Source organism: Eulemur rufifrons, chromosome 28 (genome assembly GCF_041146395.1).
Source record: "Eulemur rufifrons isolate Redbay chromosome 28, OSU_ERuf_1, whole genome shotgun sequence".
Taxonomy (NCBI): Eukaryota; Metazoa; Chordata; class Mammalia; order Primates; family Lemuridae; genus Eulemur; species Eulemur rufifrons.
The window spans coordinates 70,943,733-70,963,581 of NC_091010.1; the positions used below are offsets into that span (position 1 = coordinate 70,943,733).

General features: G+C 64.7%; 1 protein-coding gene across 1 annotated transcript in view; it reads left to right on the forward strand.

Moving 5' to 3' along the window:
- INPP5A (inositol polyphosphate-5-phosphatase A) overlaps positions 1–19,849 on the forward strand; it is a 170,683-nt gene that overhangs the window by 141,850 nt on the left and 8,984 nt on the right. The window contains exons 10-12 of the mRNA XM_069460100.1: positions 7,765–7,860; positions 7,991–8,065; positions 16,228–16,301. Of these exons, the coding sequence (XP_069316201.1) occupies positions 7,765–7,860; positions 7,991–8,065; positions 16,228–16,301 (245 nt within the window). The remainder of the gene's footprint in view (positions 1–7,764; positions 7,861–7,990; positions 8,066–16,227; positions 16,302–19,849) is intronic.

Consider the following 19,849-nt stretch of genomic DNA (forward strand, 5'->3'; position numbering starts at 1 on the left):
AGAGGACGTGAAAGGGTCTTTATGACATGTTGTTGTTCTGGGCGAACAGTTGACAATGACAACAAAGGCAGGAAGGGCTGCCCGGTGCTGACACAGGCGCTCCCGTGACAGCGCCTTTCATTGACTGCGCCCCCACCGTGAGCTCCACTCGGCCCGCGGCTCGCGGTGAGGTCAGCGCTCGGGGCTGCGGTCGCTAGCAGGGCTCCTCCCCCAGGGCCTGGGGTTCTCCAGAAGGGCCTCCTGCGGGGAAGTCACGTGGGTGTAATTGGGTGGACTGTTCGGCAGATCCTGGCGGACGCGGGCAAGTGGCCTTCTGGGGTGAGGACGGGAGTGCCTGTGGCCCTTCCCGCGACTCCCAGAACGGTCAGCCCCACGCCCAGCTCCCAGGCCCCCAGACCCCGTCCAGGACGCCGCTGTGCGTCAGGCGGACCACCCTGGCCCTAAAACCAAGGAAATTATCATAGGTGCACTTCTTGCAAAATGCCATCCCTGGCTTGCTGTGGGCTGAGTGTGTGCAGCTGCCCTGTCCTGGGGGAGGGACGGTCGGCCCCGCTGCCCTCGTGTCTCCCGCGCTGGCCGGCTGGGTGCAGGGGGGTGTCGCACCCTCGGGTCTGAGTGGGGGTCCTGGCCGTCTGGGCACGTGGAGGCGGCTGCTTGCGAGCTCTCCAGGCGTTCAACGCAGAAACGTCACGGTGGTTCAGCGGTGCGCCGTGCGGCGGAACACAAACTTGTGTTAATGTCCAACACCGCGGCCGGCGTTATTCGTAGCATAAAAAGCGTTTATCCCTGGAGTCAGTTCTGTTTCTGTATCATTCAGAAAATTTAAACTGGAAAGGCAACGATTTCCCATGACCCTGTTTTAAGGAACCTGTGGCAGGTACTCAGGCCTCTTAGCCGTCTTCTAGCAGCCGTTTGTTTTCGTTTCCTTCATCACTGCTGCTTGGGAGCTGCTGTAGGAACTTGTGCGTGTGACCCTTCTCATCTCCAGACACTTCTGCAGCTAGGATTGAGCCGCAGCTACCAGGGCAGGGAGAAGAAAGGGGAGCCAGTGATGGGTTCCTGGCTGCTTTGCCTTTGGTCGGCCTGCCGGCCAGGCGCCGTCCGCACGGTCGACCACGTTCCCTTCCCGGCACTCGCCGCTGCAGGGTCAGGTCCCTGACGTCACGGTGGCTGCCTGGGGCAGAGAGAGAAGCGGAGCCCACAGGTTCAGTTTTGAGGACGAGGAGGGAGGCCACCCTGGGCTCGGCAGCGTGGGACGGGCCGGCCTCATCTGCCGCCCAGGCGGGGGCAGCTCTGTCTGCAGGACCCGCCAGGTGAACTTGCTGGTCACAGCACACGGTGACACCACGGAAGCTTCTCAGCCCCCTGAGCCGAGAAAGTCAGAGTCTCCTCACCTGTGGGACCCCAGCGCCCACCACGCTGCAGTGGGCGCCCCAGCGTGGAGGTGGAGCCGGTCTCGGCAGCAACGTGGCCACCCCCGGCCTCAGCCGCCTCCCACGGCTTCCTTCTGAGCCACGGCGTCCTGCGGAGAGGGCGCCTCGCTGACCAGAACTCGCGTGCAGCTGCGCGGGGGCGGAGGACAGACGGACACCTGGTGGGACGAGGCCTCCCGGATGCATCTTCCAGAAACGCAGGTTTCGATGGAGAAGCCCCTGCTCCCAGGGGGCGACCGGCACCGTGGCCAGGCTGTGCCTCAGCCCGGAGCAGCGCCGTGTGGTGTGGTAGAGCCCACGGGCCGCGCTGCTTTCGGACAGGGTGGAGGCAGCCAAGGAGGGCTCGTCTCTGGGACCTGGGCAAAGCCCGTGCGATGGGCGGAGCTCAGAGGGCCCCCAAGGAGGCGCCCCCCACATCTCTGCCTCGAGCCAGCACCTGGGCCCGCAGGAGGAGGCCGCACAGACTGTCCTGGGGGGGCCTTCGTTTGCCTGCAGGGTGTGCCCGTCGTCCTGGAGACCAGCCCAGGCCTTCAGGCGGCCCCCATCCTCGCACCCACCGTGCCACTGCTGGCCTGACGCGCTGCCTGGGGGGGCCAGAGCACGGCCGGGTCCGGCCCAGCGCTGGTCGGCTGGCGTCACTCGGAGCTCCGGCCCTTGCTGCAGCCCCTGCTGCCTTCAGGGAGGCCCTGGGATCGCGCTCAGGCGTCGGCAGAGCGGCGAGGGTGGGCACCCGGCCCAGACGTCGCATCCCGCGTGCTGGGACCCTGGGTGACCGGGGAGCCCGGCAGCAAAAGGAGCTGCGTGCGGAAGGTCACGGCACGGTTCGGCTCTCCCAGCCGAGGCCGCCGCCCGGGCCCTGGGTCTGTGCTGCCGAAGACGCTGCTTTAAGGCCGTTTCTCGTACAAGCGTTTCCTTCAGATGTTCCCGCGAACATCTGTCTGTGGCTGAAATTCGGCCGCCTGCCCGCGCCTCGGACCCTTTGTCCCCGGCCTTTGTCCCTGATTTCACACCGTCAGAGGGCCTGCGTGTTTTCTGCATGAAGTTGTCAGAGGGATAAAAGCTCAGGAGCAGGGTCACGTTTAGAGGGATGGGCATGAAAAGTTGCTCCAATGTGTCTTGAGGCCGCCCCCGGCGCGGGAGCACACCCGCGGGAGGGACGAGCGTGTGGCCAGAGCGCCTGGCGCGGTGTGGGCTCCCGTCCGAGTGCTCCGGTGTTGGTGAGGCCAGACCGGCGGTGCGCCTGGGACCAGCACTTCCTCCTCCTCGGTGCGGGAAGGGACGTCTACGGGGCTGACATCGGCGGTCCGGCTCACACCACCAGCCACTCGGGAAGCGGTGGCACCATTGTGCCTCTCTTGTGCTGGCATGACCATCGGGAAAGCCTCACGCGTGTGCCGAGGTCGCCCTCCACAGCTGGCCGAGGGCTCACACGACGGCGCCTCGCAGCCTGGGGACCGTCGGGCCGGGCGGCGTCTGAGCCGCCTGGTGCTGTGCGTTCGCTCGCGGTGCCGGCCGTGTGGGCGGTCGGTCCCCAGTTCCGGCCTCGGCACCCGTCTGCCGTGTGGGCAGCAGGAGTCCCTGTCGCTGGAGGCCGGGCTGGGCGGGGCTCCTGCAGCTGGGCGGTGGCCAGGCTGCCCACACGGGTGTCGTTGCCCCAGGGAACGGGCTGTGTTTTGTTGTTTTCGACTTCAAAGTTTTTCCCTTTCACGTTGATGAGAAGAGTCAGTGGGGCCCCCAGGGAGTTGCTTCCTGGCCAGGTGTGCTCTGGGCAGGGGACGCAGGAGACACAGGGGACACAGGTGAGCGCTGACGGGGCCGCCTCAGGCACCCACAGGAGCGCCCTCCGCCCGCGGCCCTGGCATGGCCCAGGCCTCCCGGCGTCCTGGCAGTGGACACAGCTCCGTGCCGCTTGCCCGGCCTCTGGGATCCTCGCGGGGCTGCCGGGCAGGCGTGGGGCCACCACAGCGCTTCCCCAGGAGGTCGGTTTGGAAACAATGTCTCATTCTCTTGCCGACGGTTCGATTCCTTGAGAATGCTCTGGAATATTCCCTCAGTGGCTGCCTGTGCTGGGTCCAGATTTTGGGGCAAGGTTGACTTTATGTTTGTTTTGATTTTATTCAGCTGTTCACACCCTTTTGCCCCCAGGTTGAGGGAAGAGGGAGGAGGCGGCCCTCGGAGGCAAAGAAGTCCTTGCGGCTTCCGGACCTCGCGAGGCCGGACGCTCCCCTGCATTAAACAGGCTGCAGACATCTGGCCCCGACCGTCTCCGTCTCCGACTCAAGTCAGGATTAGACCTTGCCCCCACCGCTTTGTGCGGCCGCTGGTGACTGACAGGCCACCCGGACAATGGCACTGCCGTCCCTCCTGAAAGCACCGTTCTGGCCAGACAATGCAGCGTCTGGCGGCCTCCGCGGCGGGCTGCGTGTCAGGGGCCCCGCCAGGCCGCCCGCTGCTCCCTCAGCGCGGATTCTGGGAGAGGCTGTGCCAGAGCCGGTGGCCGGGTCAGAGGCCAAAGGGACGAACCTGCCTGTGCGTCGCTCCAGGTGCGGGGGCGGCTCTGGGTGAGCCCGTGGACGCCGGGCAGCGTGGCCGTGGCGGGACAGCAGCATGGCCGGCCTGGGACCTGGGGGCAGGTGGCTCTGCCTGCCTGTCACAGAGGACAGGCCGCCCCTCTCGGAGCTCCTGGGGTCCTGCTGAGGGCCTCCGAGAAGGTGCCGGACTCCATGGCTCTCGGGGAGACCCAGGCTGTCACAGCTGGTGGCCTCTGGTCCTGGGATTGGGCTTTGTGGCTCCACCAGCTACCAGATTGCCTTGCCTGCCTCGGCAAAACGCACACAGAATGTGCCAGTCGCCAGGGAATAATCAAGGAGTCAGGCTGTGTCGTGGTGGCAGAGGGAATGTTTCCCAGCCAGCTGTTTCTAATAACTTTCCTCTCGTAACGCTGAGCCGTGTCCCCGGGGCCCAGCTCCCTCCCTGCACCGAGGTGGCCTCTTCCTGGGCCCGGGCTGAGTCCCTTCACACAGCACAAGGACTGCGTGTGGCAGACCCGACCGGGAGTGTGGTGTAGGCCAGCCACACACGTGCGCTCCGGGCTCGGCCGCGTGTGGCATGAGCTGCCTGCTGGGGCACCCCTGGCGCAGCCCTCGACAGCCCCGGGGACCTTCCCTGGGGACCCCACTGGGTGGGAGAGCTCGGCCAGTGTCCGTTCACACCGCACTTCCCGAGCCCACGCGGGCAGAGGAGGGAAGGAAACATGGAAACACATGCTGGTTTCTCTGCCTCTAAGCAACAGAGGAGCCCTCTGGGTCCGGGGCAGGGGCGGGAGGTGCCCTGCAGAGGGTCCGTGGGCTGCACTGAGCCCACCCGGGTCTCCCCCACACCCTTGTCCTCCCTCCCAGCAGGCTCCGATCCAGCTTCCCTGAGCCCGGCCCTCCCACTGCCAGCCCCTCTCCCACCCTGGGGCCCCCTTCTCTCCCGGTGGCCCACCTGCCCCTGCCCGCCTCCGCCTGCCCGTCCGCCCTGCCTCTGCCCAGCTGGGATCTCCGCCCGCTCTGCTCTGACCCTCCTGTCCTTTCTCCAAGAACCATGCTGGTTACCAGTCCAAGCGCCCTGCCAGCTGCCGGGCTCGGGGACGTGTCCACCTGGCTCTCCACGAGGCCTGGCCCGGAGCTTGGCTTGGAGCACACGGGTGATCGCTGGACTCTGGTGCGGCCAGGACCACGCCAGCCCTGGCACATTTGACCAGTAGCGTGACAGATGACTGTCTCACTTGACCTGGGTCCCCGTCCGCCTGGCTTGGGCCATGCAGGGGCCCCCCGCCAGCAGGCGCCAGGTGTGGGGGGCTCGCCCACTCCACTCCCTGTGCCCGGGCAGAGCTCACCCGGGGCGCCTGCTCTGCAGGCAGAATCGCAGGGCGCCGAGCTTTGCCGGCCGTGGGCAGGTGCAGGTTCAGACAGGTGTCTGCTGACTGTGGAAGTGGCTGCACGGAGCTTCATGCTTCCACGTCACTGAGAGAGGTAGCAGTGACAGTGAGGGGACGTCGCGGTCTGTGTCTTCATGTTGAAAGCTGGTGCCTGGTTTCCACTGATAGGAATTGATAGGAATTTTAAAAATCCAGTTTTGTATATTTTTGCTTGATATACCTCTCGCCACCATGGATACACCAAAAGTCAACCCACGGAACTTGCAAACACGCTTCCCAGAGCAGCGTCCCGTCCCCAGCCCTGAACCCTGCACACCCCCCTCCCCCACCCCCACGTCAGCCTCCGCTCAGCAAGGCCGGGCCGCGCCGACACGGGTCCCACCAGAAGGCTCCTGGCCGACACCCAGCCTGCTCCCCCCTCCCACCCCGGGAGCCCTCGCCCGGCTGCCTCCCACGCAGCTGTGACGCGAGGCTGTCCCGGGGGGCTGGGTGAGCCCGGCTCTTGTCCGGAAGTTGGAGGTGACTCTTTGGCCCGCTCTTGCTCTCGTGCCCGTGTGTCCCTGTGACCTGCACGCAGGTGTTGGCGTCAGCACAGAACAACTTGTGTTTTTCTAAGCTGGCTCTCTAAGGGGGCACGTAGAAGACGGGGCCTTTGCTCCTCAGCAGAGGGTTGAACTTTGCGGCAGGGCCTGTGTGACAGCGGCTGGGGCGAGGGGGGCTCCGTGAGCCACGCGTGTGCATGTCGGGCTCTCTGACCGCCAGACCACACGGCTGTGAAGACGGTGTAACTCCGTCACACGGAACACAGCTGACTGTGCCCTGCGCCGGGCCACCCTGTCCAGCCCGCACGCCTCGGCCGTTGCCCAGATAGGAGGAAAGCCAGGGTCTCTCCCCGCACACAGAGGGGCTCCCTTGGCACACAGCAGCCCCTTAAACTCCAAGAGGAAACGCAGGAGGCATTCCGAGCGCCCCGAGACTGTGTGCTAGGGCTGCCCTCTCTGGCGTCCCTGAAGCTGCTAATGATGAAACCAAATCCTAGATGACTTTTTAAAAATAGCATTTGGGGTACTTTTTTCTCCTTTCAAAAGAGAAAAATCCCTTCTGTAAGTAGGCAAGCCGGAAAAGCCCAGCCTGGCAGCTTTCTGCATGAGTGGCCAGGACTCGGGGGCTGAAAGGAGCGGGGACAGGCCAGCTCTGCGAAGCCTGGGAATGGGGACGGGGCGGCTCCGGGGCAGATGTGGGGCCTCTCGGGCAGCCCCAGGGTCCATGGATGTGTCCTGTGGGAGCTGCCTGGAGTGCTGAGATAAAGCAGCTCTTAAAGAGTTTCCAGCAGATGCCTTTGGGAGACAGAACAGGGAATTCCTGCGTCCTGGGCTGGCCACAATGGCGTCTGGGAAAGCTGCTTAAGCCACTAAGCGCATTAGCATGTGGATGGCCAGACCTCCTGGCCGCGCAGGGCCGCGCCGTTGTTTGGGTGCTTGTTCTAATCCGCGCGCTGTGTGAAGGCCCCGGACTGATTTCTGACACATGAGTCCAAAAGCCACTTTGGGGGGCTTGACCCGACCAGCGACCTGCGTTCTGAATGTCAATGACCTGCCCTGGAGTGTGCTTTGGGTGGTGGCAGCCACCCGGCCTCCCCCGGCCCTTCCCTGAGCCCCAGGCCACTCCGGGAAGGCCCCGAGGGCTCCTGGGACGGAGGGGAGGAAAGTCACCCGCCCCTGCCCTGAGCACGGCCTGTCCCCTGCTGTGGGCTTCGCCCCCTCGGCACTGGCACCTCCCTGGTGACTACTCCAGAGTTTTCACAGCTTGTGCGGAGCTGACGGGCATGGCCAGGCCCCAGCTCTGCCGTCCCCCGCAGCACTGAGGCTCACACAAGGCTCCTCTCTGCTCTGCTGTCCAGGCTGCCGCCCTGCCCGCGCCCAGCCTGGCCCTGCCCCCGCTGCGTCCCCACCCGAGCTCGTCCCTCCTTTGCCGTGGCATCCTGGCCCTGCCAGTCTGAGCACCCACAGGGACTGGCTTGGGGGTTACTACCGGGGAGCAGGAGTGTGTCCCCACCCTGCTCTCCCACCTCCGCGTAGCCAATACAAGCCTGCCCAGACCCCTCCCGAGGGAGCCCCCACGGCGGGGCCTGGCTCTGCCCCGCACGGCTCTGGGCTTCTGGCTGCTTTCGGGCGGAAGCAGGTTTGGGGTCCAGGACCTCTGCAGCGGCACCTAGCGAGCCCCGGGTCTGGCCTGGGGAGCAGGCGCAGGGAGTGGCAGGGGTGCCGTGGGGGCAGCTCCCTGGCCCAGGGGTGCACCAGCCGCTGTCTGGAAACGGGTGTCTGCCAGCGGGAGGGTCAGGAGACCACCGACGCCACCTGGGGGGCCGGCAGAGCCTCCCGGCCTGAGTCCCCCCGTGTTTTCCCACAGACGCTCTGCACCAAGGCCACCATGCAGACCGTCCGGGCCGCCGACACCAACGAAGTCGTGAAGCTGATATTTCGCGAGTCGGACAACGACCGGAAGGTAGGTGGGGCCTGCACCGCCTGTGGGCCACGCGGGGCCTCTGCAGACCCCCCGCCACCTGCCCCGCGGGTGCTGCAGTCTGGGGGTGGGGACGCGCGGCCTGGACGGCACTGAGAGCTCTGACTTGCAGGTGATGCTGCAGCTGGAGAAGAAGCTCTTCAGCTACTTCAACCAGGAGGTTTTCCGAGACAACAACGGCACCGCGGTGAGTTTGCTGGCGGCTGTGGCCCGTGGCTCCAGGGCCCCCGTCCTGACGCCGCCACCTCCCGGGTCAGCTGTTGAGTCTGGGGGCCACGCTGCCTCTGCCGGGACAGCTCATGGGGTGCCTCCCGGCTGGCTGGGGCTGCGGCTCCCACGTCAGTGTCCCGTCCGTGGGTGACATGACCCTGAGCAGGTCCGTCGGCCCTGGAGACCCTTATATGTCTAAGGTGGACCCCCGGGGGGTCTGGGGGGCTCCCTGGGTGCGGGGCTTCGCTCTGAATAGGCAGAAGCCACGTGTGCACAATGAGAGGTTGCTGGACTTGCTGTGTGCATGGCCTGTGCAAACACTTGTGCACACGGATGCTTGTGAGTACATGTGCGTGTGTGTACATGGGTGGATGTGGTTACGTGTATGTGCATGCGTGTAGTGAGTGCGTGTGGAAGCCGAGGTGGGAACACGCAGCTCAGATCAGTGGAGAGCCGGCTCCATGTCAGGCCAGCGCTGGCTGCAGGATCTGCCCTCCGCTTGGAGCTGCCCGTCCCCCCCACGGGCCACACGTGGACAAGCGTGGAACGGGGGGTGGCCACGGCAGGGCGCTGTGAGGCCCCCGCAGAGCTGGCCCCTCAGAGCCCGGGTCTCCCAGGACCGTGCGGGGCGGGAAGACAGCAGGAGCCCTCGGAGGAGGACGCCAGGGTGTCCCAGGGGACAGTACATTCCAGAAGGAGCCGGGAGCAGGCTGAGGAGGAGGCTGCAGTGGCCACGGGGAAGCACAGGGCTGCGCCAGGTGTTGCCGGGGGAGGGAGGTCGGAGGTCGCAGCGTGCTGTGAAGACACCCTGGCAGTGGCGTCTTCAGTGGGGTCCAAAGTCCTTGCTTTCTTCTCTGGGCGTTTAGACGGGGACCGGCTGCCTGTGCAAGCCACGCTGCTGCATTCGCCTGCGAGGCCGTCTCGGGTGTTCAAGGCAGAAGAGGCTTAGTCAGAATGTTCCGGAGAACTTTTGGCTTTGATTCTCGGACAGAAAATGCAGTCGGGTGCAGTAGAGCACAGGCGTGAGTGCAGGGACTCGGGGCCACGTGCCCGCCTGTCGTGCCGCACCGGGAACCTCGGCCGAGGAGCTGTTTGCCGGGGGCCTGGGGCCCAGGGACGCAGTGCCCGCCTGGGCCACTCATGTGGTGTCTCCAAGGAGCCTGACGGCGCCGCTGCCCTCGGGCCCTCGCGACGACGGTGCCGCACATGCGCTTGTGCCCACACACGGGCACTTGTGCCCACGCTCCTGCCCCAGGGTCAGCTGCCGGGTCCGCTGTGCCCGGAGACAGGGCGGTGTCCCCGTCAAGGGAGGGGCGGGGTGGGGGGCCCCATGGGCCATCGGAGATGATCTCACCCTCTCGGCCTGGTAAACGCACAGCACGGCCGCGACCGAGCTCCCGTGCACGGGGTGGGCGCCTGCACCGGGCTCGGCCCCCAAACCCGTCTCGTCCTTCATCAGCGCCGGTCTTGTACCCGCCTGACAGGAATTTAATTCGAGCTGGCTCCTGAAAATAATTATTGTATTTTAAGAGTAGTAATCATTGGCCGGGACATGATTGAATGTGTCCATGCCTATTGACTTTTTCTATGATTTATAGCTTTGTTTAGTCGATATTCCCATCGAAATTGTATAATTAATTATAAGTGTGGCTGTCAGGGCCGCAGGATGGAGTGGCCTGGCGAGGGTTTGGAGAGATTAAATTTTCCGTGGCTGTCCCAGGGCAGGGCCTGGGACTCTCCGCAGCGCCCGGCGCGGACAGAGATGTTTTCTGTGTGCTTAGCAGCCGCGCCGGCCCCGGCGCATCGATTTTTCTGGGCTCTTCCCTTTATCAGCGCGGTGTCGCCGCGGCGCGGTGGACTCTGCCGCGGGGACAGCTCCTGACAGATGCACATGACCGGCGCCCTTTGTCATCGTCCGCACCGGCCCTGCCTGTTTGCGCTCCGCAGCCACAGGGAGTGTGCGCGGCGCATGGGAAGTCGGCCCTGCAGGGGGCAGGCTCGGGGAGACAGAGGATCGACGCAGCGGAAATGCCGAGGGGCCCCCGGTCAGGAGCCTTCGCGGCAGCAGCAGTGGCTTCAACCCACGTCATCCGTGCGGACGTGGCAGGTGGGCGGCGGCACAGGGCCCCAGAGCTCTGTCTCCACAGCTGCCGCGTGGCGTGAGGGTCCCACCGACCCGTCAGAGCCTGCGTGGCCCCGGCACAGCTTCACGCCTGTCCCCACCAGGCCTCCAGGTTGCGGTTCTGTCCGTGTCCAAGGCTGGCGTGCAGCACGGCCCCAGCACACGGAGACGCTGGATGAGCGTTAAGTGACAGCGCATTCGCACGCCCAGCTCAGGCCACTCCGCACATGTCCTGGCGAGCGAGGGACTGCGGGGGGTCAGGGCGGTGGCACCCAGAGGGCCTCCCGGGGAGGGGCTGGGCTGGTGCGTGTGGTGCGGCTGAGCGCGTGGGCCTGGGGGCGCCAGAAAGGACCGGGGGCGGGTGGTCTGCTGGGCAGTCTCACGGTGCCACCAGCCGGGGAGATGCGGACAGGTCAGTCAGGACGGGAGGTGACAAGAATCTTCAGCTCTGTCATGATCTTATGGGACCACCATCATGTCTGTGGTCCAGTGTTGACCCAAATGTGACGGGACACCTGGCTGCAGACACACGTGTGCAACTCCACACATGCACACGCGTGCACACAGTGTGTTTTGCTGTCACATTACTGTCTGGGCCAAAGTCATGAGCCAGACTGTGTGTGAATCCCCTTCAGTTCCGCGCTGAGCTCCCACCACCCAGCGGTGCGGCTGTCGTCAGTCTGGGGGTCCCCACGACCAGCTCTGGGGACACCTCCCAGGGGACCCGCACCTGTGTGCTGTGTGCATACGTGTGTGCACATGTGTGAGATCTGCCAGGCCCCCGAGCAGCCACCGTCTGCCTGAACATCTGATCCCGAAGCAGAACCTGTGAATGTCCTCACGCGTGCTCGCCCACACGCTCCAGCAGGCGCAGCGCTCCGGCAAGGCTGCCCCGGCGCTCGGCGCGGTGGGCTCAGGCCTCCCATCACGACCGGCTGCGACCTGTCACCGTCCCCCCGGCTGGTGGCACGTGTGGACGTGGCACATGTGGACGTGCCGGCCTCGTGACCCAGGCCCCAGCAGGTTGAGCCGCCCCTCTGAGCCACCAGGGAGCAGTGTCGGCCTCGGGCTTTGAGTGAGGGCACAGGAGTCCCTAGACCCCTTGGGGCCAGCTCGACGCCCACAGGAGACCAGGAGGGCGAGACCCTGGCTCCTCAGGGTCCTGGTGGCGTGGGCAAGGGGCTCCGCCAGGTCAGTGTGCAGAGAAGGGTCGGGGTCTCGTGCCCTGAGGCACTGAGCCTGCAAGACTACGGTTTGCAGCAGGGAACTTCCGCGGGAGCAGGTGGGGCTGGGGATTCTGGGCTCGGGCAGCTCCGTCGGCAGCTCTGTGGCTCCCGCGGGCCACAGACAGTCCACGGAGGCTCCCGGGGCCACAGACAGTCCACGAGGCTCCCGCGGGCCACAGACAGTCCACGGAGGCTCCCGCGGGCCACAGACAGTCCACGGAGGCTCCCGCGGGCCACAGACAGTCCACGGAGGCTCCCGCGGGCCACAGACAGTCCACGGAGGCTCCCGCGGGCCACAGACAGTCCACGGAGGCTCCCGGGGCCACAGACAGTCCACGGAGGCTCCCGCGGGCCACAGACAGTCCACGGAGGCTCCCGCGGGCCACAGACAGTCCACGGAGGCTCCCGGAGCCACAGACAGTCCACGAGGCTCCCGGAGCCACAGACAGTCCACGGAGGCTCCCGGGGCCACAGACAGTCCACGGAGGCTCCCGGGGCCACAGACACTCCACGGAGGCTCCCGGGGCCCAACTCGGGTGTGCTCCTTGGCCGCCCACGTTCCTGCTGATGTTGGCGCTGGTGACAGGGACCCATCAGGAGTGTCCCTTGCACATGCACAGGCTCTTCCTCCCCTCCCTGCGGGGGTCTTTGGTGTCAGTGTCCCCTTGGCCCCAGCACCCCACCACGCCAGCTCACCACGGTGGCGGCTTCACCCACACCCCAGCCCTGCCCGGAGCCCTTTCTCACATGCCGTCCTGTGTCTGCTACGCACCGTGTGCTCACTGGCCTGGGCACTCACCTCTCAGTGGCAGCTTGGGGACAAGTGCTTCAGCTGCTCCGAGCCCACAGACCACCCTGGTCCCTGGCGGCCGCAGGTGGGATGTGCCCTGAGCAACAGCCGCAGCCGGGAGGAAAGCGGTACTTTGTTCCCCGAAGCCGAATAAATCAGATACTGGCCGTGCGTTCCCCTCTGCACGAGCCCTGTCCGCGCCTCCCAGCCGCTGCTTCCAGAAGCCACCCCGAGCAGGGGAAGGTGGAAGTGGGGTGCCCAGGACGCCTCCTCTGCCCTCTGCAGCCCAGGTGGGCGCCAGGCCGGCAGGCGCCGGGCACTCAAGGCCGCCCAGGCTGGGACCGGGTGCCGCAACAGCGTCCCCAAGGCAGCCGCCCTTCCTGGCCAAAGTCCCCACAGCGCCACAGAAAGTCCCGCGCCGGGGAGCAGAGCCCTGGCAGGAGGAGCCCAGAAGCTGCGTCCCCACAGCTGTGGACCTGCTGGGGCCACCGCAGAAGGTTTGGCAGTGGCTGTTGATGTCACCCGGCAATCGGGACAGGTTCACTGAGGACGTGGCGTGGGAGGGCCCTGAACAAGAGCCCCCCACACAGCAGGGCTTGGTCTCGAGCGTTTGCAGAGGTGACCTCCTTCCCTCCTGCCCCGTCTCTGAGGGGGTGTCCGAGGGGCAGTGTCTTCCCAGAGCACTCACGGTTTCCTGTCTTCGCGGCCTGTTGTTCCGCACTGTCCTTTGTCTGTGTTGTCTTTTTTTTTTTTTTTTCTTTTTTTTTTGAGACAGGGTCTCGCTCTGCTGCGCAGCTGCACTGGGTGGCGTCAAGCTGCGGGGCCCAGGCGACCCCCACCTCAGCCTCCCACAGCGCCGGGACTGCGTGTGCGCCTGGCGCCCGTGTCTTCCCGAGGGGAGTTTGAGCAGAAGCCGTGGGTCTGGCCCCCGGCCTGCGGGCAGCAAGGACTCGCTTAGGGAGGAGGGTCTCTCGGGACGCCACGGGAAGCGTTTTCCTCATCAGTGTGGAGAGAACTGAGAAGGAATCTGGCAACGGAGCTGTCATTTCTCATTTGCAGAGGAGATTCTAGAAATGGTTTTTGCATTTGTGTAAAATAAAGTGCTGGCACAATAGGCAAAATCAAAGCAAAGCCCTCTGGGTTCTTGGGCTGAAAACGTGCCGGAGACCGTCACGCCCCATGCTCCCTCGGGCTGGACCCCCGTGCCCGGCTGTGCCCTGCAGAGGTCCCCGGCGTCCCGGGCAGGGCCCTGGGAGGCCAGTCAGCATCTCAGGGTTCTGAACTTTCACTGGAGTTTCGTCAAGGCCGTGACTTGATGTGAGAAAGAAAGAACGTTCTAGATTCTCTGGAAGCCACACGGCGGGACCAGTGGATGCCACACTGAATGGCCGCGTCCCATGTTTGCTCAGCAGCGACTCCCTGGCTGCCCTGCTCCGGGTGAACGGAACGGACAGACGCCCCCACCGTGGAGCCCCCCGGCCGCCAGGCAGACGAGCAGGTGGGTGGGCAGCAGGGTGGGGCAGAGGAGAGACCCCTGGATAGTGTCCCCGAGGGAGCTCTGAGCACGGCCGGGGACGGGGTAAGAGGCAGCGGGGACGCAGCTGAAGAAGAGGCTGATGGACTGGACGACAGGCCTGAGGGAGGCCCGAGTGCAGCACACGCGTGTGCGGGAAGTGAGCGGAGGGTCCGTCGCGGGGGACTGGAGCTCAGCGACCAAGTAGGAGTTCCTGGGAGTCGTGTTTGGAGAGTCAGTGACTGCGTGTTTCCCAGAACTGTCGCCAATTCTCAGGACACTCAGTGAGTCCTGAGCAGGAGGAATGAAAATAAATTCACTACAGACACGGAGCAGTGGCAGAGCCTCAGACACAGGGATGGTTCAAAAGCAGCACGAGGAGGATGTCAGATTGCGCGATGGAGGGACACGGCCGCCGGCTTCCAGAGCAGTCGCTGGACCAGCGCGATCAAAGAGCTGATAGAAAACGCGCTGACTTGGAATTCCGTCCCGGAACACCAGCCAGAACGCAGACGTCAGCACAGAGACAGAGAGGTCCCTGCGGACAGCAGGGCTGGCTGGGCTTCCAGAGCAGGGCGCCACGAAGGAGGAAGGGGGACATCACATCAGGTCTCAGCACGTGTCACGTGTGACGAGCTGGCCTTGTGGACTTGTGGGTAGGTGCCTGCGCAGCGAAGGTGGAGGAACGTCCTCAGGGATCTTCACAAGCTGAGTCAGATGCGGGGTTCAAGGAAGGCCCGGCAGCAGGGTGACCCCCACACCCACCTGCCTGTGCGCCTGAGATCGGGACCCTCGTCCTCGAGGTCCGAGGGAGTTGCCGTCGCACTTTGGAAACACGCTGGTCGGCCGCGGCTCCTTCCCCGCCTCGGTAGCTCCTTCCCCGCCTCGGCAGCTCCCTGCAGATTCTCCAGCTCGGGCCTTCCGGAAGGGCCTGGCGCCCGAGCTCGTGCCGCCAGCAGCCGCGGAGCCCAGCACCCCCTGCTGGTCACGGTGGTCAGAGCCGGGTCAGCCCCCAACAAGCCACCTGCCTGGTGCACGGCCCCCACCTGTGGGCACGAGGGCCTGGCGCTGCCTACGGCGCTGCCTGGGCGTCCCAGTGCCTGAGAGGCCAGCAGGGCCCACGCTGGCATTCGGGGGGCTCTGTCGCTGACGTGGGTGACCCAGATGCAATGCGTGTTTGTAGGCCTGTGCGTGAGTGTAAGTGTTCCTGCGGGTACACGGATACAGACACACGTGCAAGGGCAGGATTGGTCCAGAGCCCACGCACACGCTTTGCCCTCGAGGGAAGGCTTCCCTGTCCGGGCGTCCACTCCATCCCCACCCGCGGGGAGCTGCCCGAGGCCATTCCGGAAGCTCTTGGCCCTGGAGCAGGTCACTCCTCGAGGTGGCACTGGGGCCTCCCCTGGTGCAGGGGCAGCAGGGCCACCTGGTGTCACGGAGAGTGGCCTGCGGGCCTGGCAGGAGTGTGTTCACACAGCACCGTGGGGGCCCGGCTCTCTGTGGCTCGGCCGGAATCTGGGCTTTGCCGGTGTGCGGTGACACCAGGCAGCTGTGTCCGAAGTGACCCCATCCCTCCTCTCCTATCACGCGGTCGCCATGTCGGTGCGGTAAACGCAACAACTTCTGTCAGAGATTCCGGCTGTTTCCGGTGACCTGAGCCCTGGCCCGGCCCCAGACCACAGGTGCCAGCCGGGGGTGGGGCGCGATGGCGGAGAGTGGGCGGGGGCCGCGGTGCAGGTGGCTCAGGCAGCAGCCCGGCGCGCGGTAATTACTGTGTACACGAGGCTGATAATTGCACGTCTCGGGAATGATGGATGAGGAGGCGGGAACGCGCCAGGGCACAGTGTGGTTTGGAGGCGGCGCCGTGCACAGCTGCGGGTGGGCCGTGACGGATGGGTGCGTCCGGGAGGGGCACGGTGGCCTCTCACGGTGGGGGCCACACCCTCATCTCTGGAGAGCCCCGAAGGGCCTCCTCCCCCCGTGGGAACGAGCGTTTCATGCCCGCACTGCCGGCGGAATCGCACCTGCGTGCCCAGGTGGGGTGGTTCCCTGAGCTCCTGGCACAAGGCTGACGCTCACGCTGCCAGCCGGGTCCCTCCTGCTGTGGCGTCAAGCCCAGCTCCAGGGAGGAGCCGCCGAAGGTGCCGCAGAGGGACGGCGTCAGCCCTCCCCGTGTCTGCCGTGGGCCCGCGGCCGCCAGTGCTGCTCTGGGCGCCCGGCAGGGAGGCCCCGCGGGGAGGCTCCGGGGGAGGAGCTGGTCGGTGACGGCAGTGCGGGGCCCGCTGCCCACAGCACAGGTGCGGACACGGCCTCCGGTGGCCCCCACAGCTTTCTGGTGGCACGTGGCGGCGGCTGTGGGTGGCAGACGCCGCTCTGAGCACCTGAGCCGGGCGTGTCTCCCGGCAGTTACAGGCATCGCCGCTGCACACAGACCACTGCGTCCTGCTGAGGAATCACAGTGACTTTATTTTCTTTCTCTTTCCTTTAGCTCTTGGAATTTGACAAAGAGTTGTCTGTCTTTAAGGACAGACTGTACGAACTGGACATCTCGTTCCCTCCCAGGTAAGGACACTCTGCCTGCCAGGTGAGCCAGGTGACGTCTCGCCTTCCTCCCTCTGGTGTGTCTGTGCACGTGTGTGCACCTGTGTGTGCACGTGTGCCTGTGGTGTCTGTGTGTGTGCAGAGGCGTGTGCACATGTGCGTGCCTGTGTTCATGGTGTGTCTCTGCGTGTGCGTGTGTGTGCACCCCCTGTGCTTGTGTGCAGACGGCACCTCCTCCTACCCTCTCCAGGACCTGAGGAAACCACCGGCTGGGAGTACGAAGTAATTCTGTTATCTTCTTTTTAAAATAGATTTTTTCCAGTATGCAAAATAAGGCCATGTCAGATTTGCATCCTGGGGGCCCCAGGGGCAGCTCTTGTCTTGGATCTTTCTGGAATGTTGGGACCTGCCATTAAGGCCGTATCTTGAGGGTTTGGTTCCGTTGTCTTCCTCGGCCACGTCGTAAGCCGTGTTCATGCTGATGTTTCTGGAATCTTGAAACCTGCAACAGTAACGCCGGGTTCCCCCCTCCCAGCCAGCCAGGGCCTCCGAGGAGCGGCGTAGAGAGAGAGAAAGGATTTCACAGCCAGTGGCCGCAAAGGCGCAGCCAGGCCTGAGCCTGCAGGACTCAGCCCGCCGCGCGGTGCCGGGCGTCGGAGGAGGTGCCCTTGCCCGCCGGGCCTCTCAGACTTGCCGTCTGTCTGGAAGCAGCGTGTGGGGCTGCCTATTGCCCACGTGTCCTGCGTCACGCCCAGCAGTGAGCACGCCACAGCCCCCGCTAGGAAAGCGGAGTTGTGCACTGCAGTGTGCCTGAGAAGCGGGCGGCCCTCCAGCTTCTCCGTGGGGTCGTCGAGATGCCTGAACCACGCTCCCGTGGTCAGGTGTGTGCGGCTGGGAGAGGCCCTTCTCTGGACACAGGCTTTCTGCAGCTCAGCGGTGGTGCTGGGCCGCAGGCCTGCACCCCCTGGCGTCAGGGTGCGGGGCTCTGGCTGGGGGTCCCGGTGCTCAGGGAACAGTGTCAGAGCCCGGGCCAGCGGCACCAGTCTCAGGGCCCACGCAGCCCTGGGGCACCTGGTTGAGTGAGGTGATCAAGGACAGTGTCCCTAAAAGGGGGTGGATTCCGTGCCACCCACGTGGGCGCAGCCGGGCGGTTTTCTCTGGCGGGAGGCAGAGAGCGGGGATGGGAGGGAAGCGGCGTTCAAAGCGTGGGGCGCATCACGCCAGGCCTCGGGCCACGTCTGCCTCCCTCCAGGATGGGCCTGGGAGCGGCTCCCCAGGCCCCCTCAGGGCAGGAGCGATGCCCTGATGCGAGGCCCTGAGCTGAGGAACAGCCGCACCCGCCGTGTGGTTTCTAGGCGCAAGGTCTGTGGTGCCACGTCAGGGCGGCAGCGGTCGCCCCGGCTCACAGCCCAGCAGTGCTGCCGCGAGGCGCAGTGCCCCTGTCATCAAACCGTGGGGCTCCCGCCAGCAGGCTACGTCAGCCGTCGTTGGCGGTCACCGTCTTCTGGGCAGCACTGTGGCGTGCGGCCCCTCGCTCCACCGGGCCTGCGGGGTCCGTGTGGCAGCACCGGCAGGTTCCGTGCTCGGTGCCGGGACCCCCGAGCTCCCCCTCAGAGCCGGCTCTGGAGCCACCGCGCCCCCTGCCTGGCCACGGCCTTCACCATGAAGGACAGTCCGGCCTCCAGTGACCCAGAGATCCACTGTGCCCGGGCAGCCCAGGGCATCACTGTGGGCAGCTCACGTCCCCGCCAGCCGCTGGCTTCGCCGTCACCCTGTGGGCGAGAGCGCCCGCGCCACCCCCAGCCCGGCGGTGTCCACACAAGACGCGCATTGCCGCTGAGCACACGGGGTCTCCGGGCACTTCCTGTCCCGTCGGTTCCGTCACAGGCATTTCCCTCTAGTTTGGAAACGGCGCTGGAGCTCTCCCAGGTGGAGGTGCAACGTCACAGACTCAGGAAGCGCTGGCTTCCAAGGCTTGGGGCCCAGCGCGCCGCGGAGACCATCGCGCTTGCCAGCCCAGCACGCGGGCTCCTGCGGCCTGAGCCCCGCCCACCCCCACCCCCGGCATGCACCAACGCCCCTGCTCCCCTTGGTTCTACCGTATTTTAAAAACCATGTTTGTGACCAGCAAATAGCGTTTCCCAGCCCCCGATGGGCTGCCGTGCAGGGTTTGGAAACCGTTGCAAAGCGTGGGAGTGGCGTGAACAAGAGCGTGACTAGGAAGGAGCAGGGCGGGGGTCGGAAGTGGTGGCTCTGTGGCTTGGTACCTGCCCAGGTGTGTTCTCTGACTGCCATAAAGCAGGTGATCCCGCATGCCCACCTGAGTGTGCGTGCAGGTTGTGTGCGTGCATGGGCATGCGTGTGCGTGGGTGTGTGCATGGGTCTGAGTGTGTCAGTGTGTGTGTGCAGTACATAGGTTTACATGTGTGTATGCAGTGTGTCCACACATCCATGGATGTGTCAGGCCATGTGCGTGTGTGCACGTGAGTGTGAGTATGCATGTATGCATGTGTGGTTGTGTCGCATGTGCACGTGAGTGTGAGTATGCATGTATGCGTGTGTGGTTGTGTCCCTTGTGCACGTGAGTGTGAGTATGCATGTATGCGTGCGTGGTTGTGTCCCTTGTGCACGTGAGTGTGAGTATGCATGTATGCGTGTGTGGTTGTGTCCCTTGTGCACGTGAGTGTGAGTATGCATGTATGCATGCGCGGTTGTGTCGCATGTGCACGTGTGAGTATGCATGTATGTGTGTGTGGTTGTGTCACATGTGCACGAGTGAGTATGCATGTATGCGTGTGTGGTTGTGTCCCTTGTGCACGTGAGTGTGAGTATGCATGTATGCGTGTGTGGTTGTGTCGCATGTGCACGTGAGTGTGAGTATGCATGTATCCGTGTGTGGTTGTGTCCCTTGTGCACGTGAGTGTGAGTATGCATGTATGCGTGCGTGGTTGTGTCCCTTGTGCACGTGAGTGTGAGTATGCATGTATGCGTGCGTGGTTGTGTCGCATGTGCACGTGAGTGTGAGTATGCATGTATGCGTGCGTGGTTGTGTCCCTTGTGCACGTGAGTGTGAGTATGCATGTATGCGTGCGTGGTTGTGTCCCTTGTGCGCGTGAGTGTGAGTATGCATGTATGCGTGCGTGGTTGTGTCCCTTGTGCACGTGAGTGTGAGTATGCATGTATGCGTGCGTGGTTGTGTCCCTTGTGCACGTGAGTGTGAGTATGCATGTATGCGTGCGTGGTTGTGTCCCTTGTGCACGTGAGTGTGAGTATGCATGTATGCGTGCGTGGTTGTGTCGCATGTGCACGTGAGTGTGAGTATGCATGTATCCGTGTGTGGTTGTGTCCCTTGTGCACGTGAGTGTGAGTATGCATGTATGCGTGCGTGGTTGTGTCCCTTGTGCACGTGAGTGTGAGTATGCATGTACGCGTGTGTGGTTGTGTCCCTTGTGCACGTGAGTGTGAGTATGCATGTATCCGTGTGTGGTTGTGTCCCTTGTGCACGTGAGTGTGAGTATGCATGTATGCGTGCGTGGTTGTGTCCCTTGTGCACGTGAGTGTGAGTATGC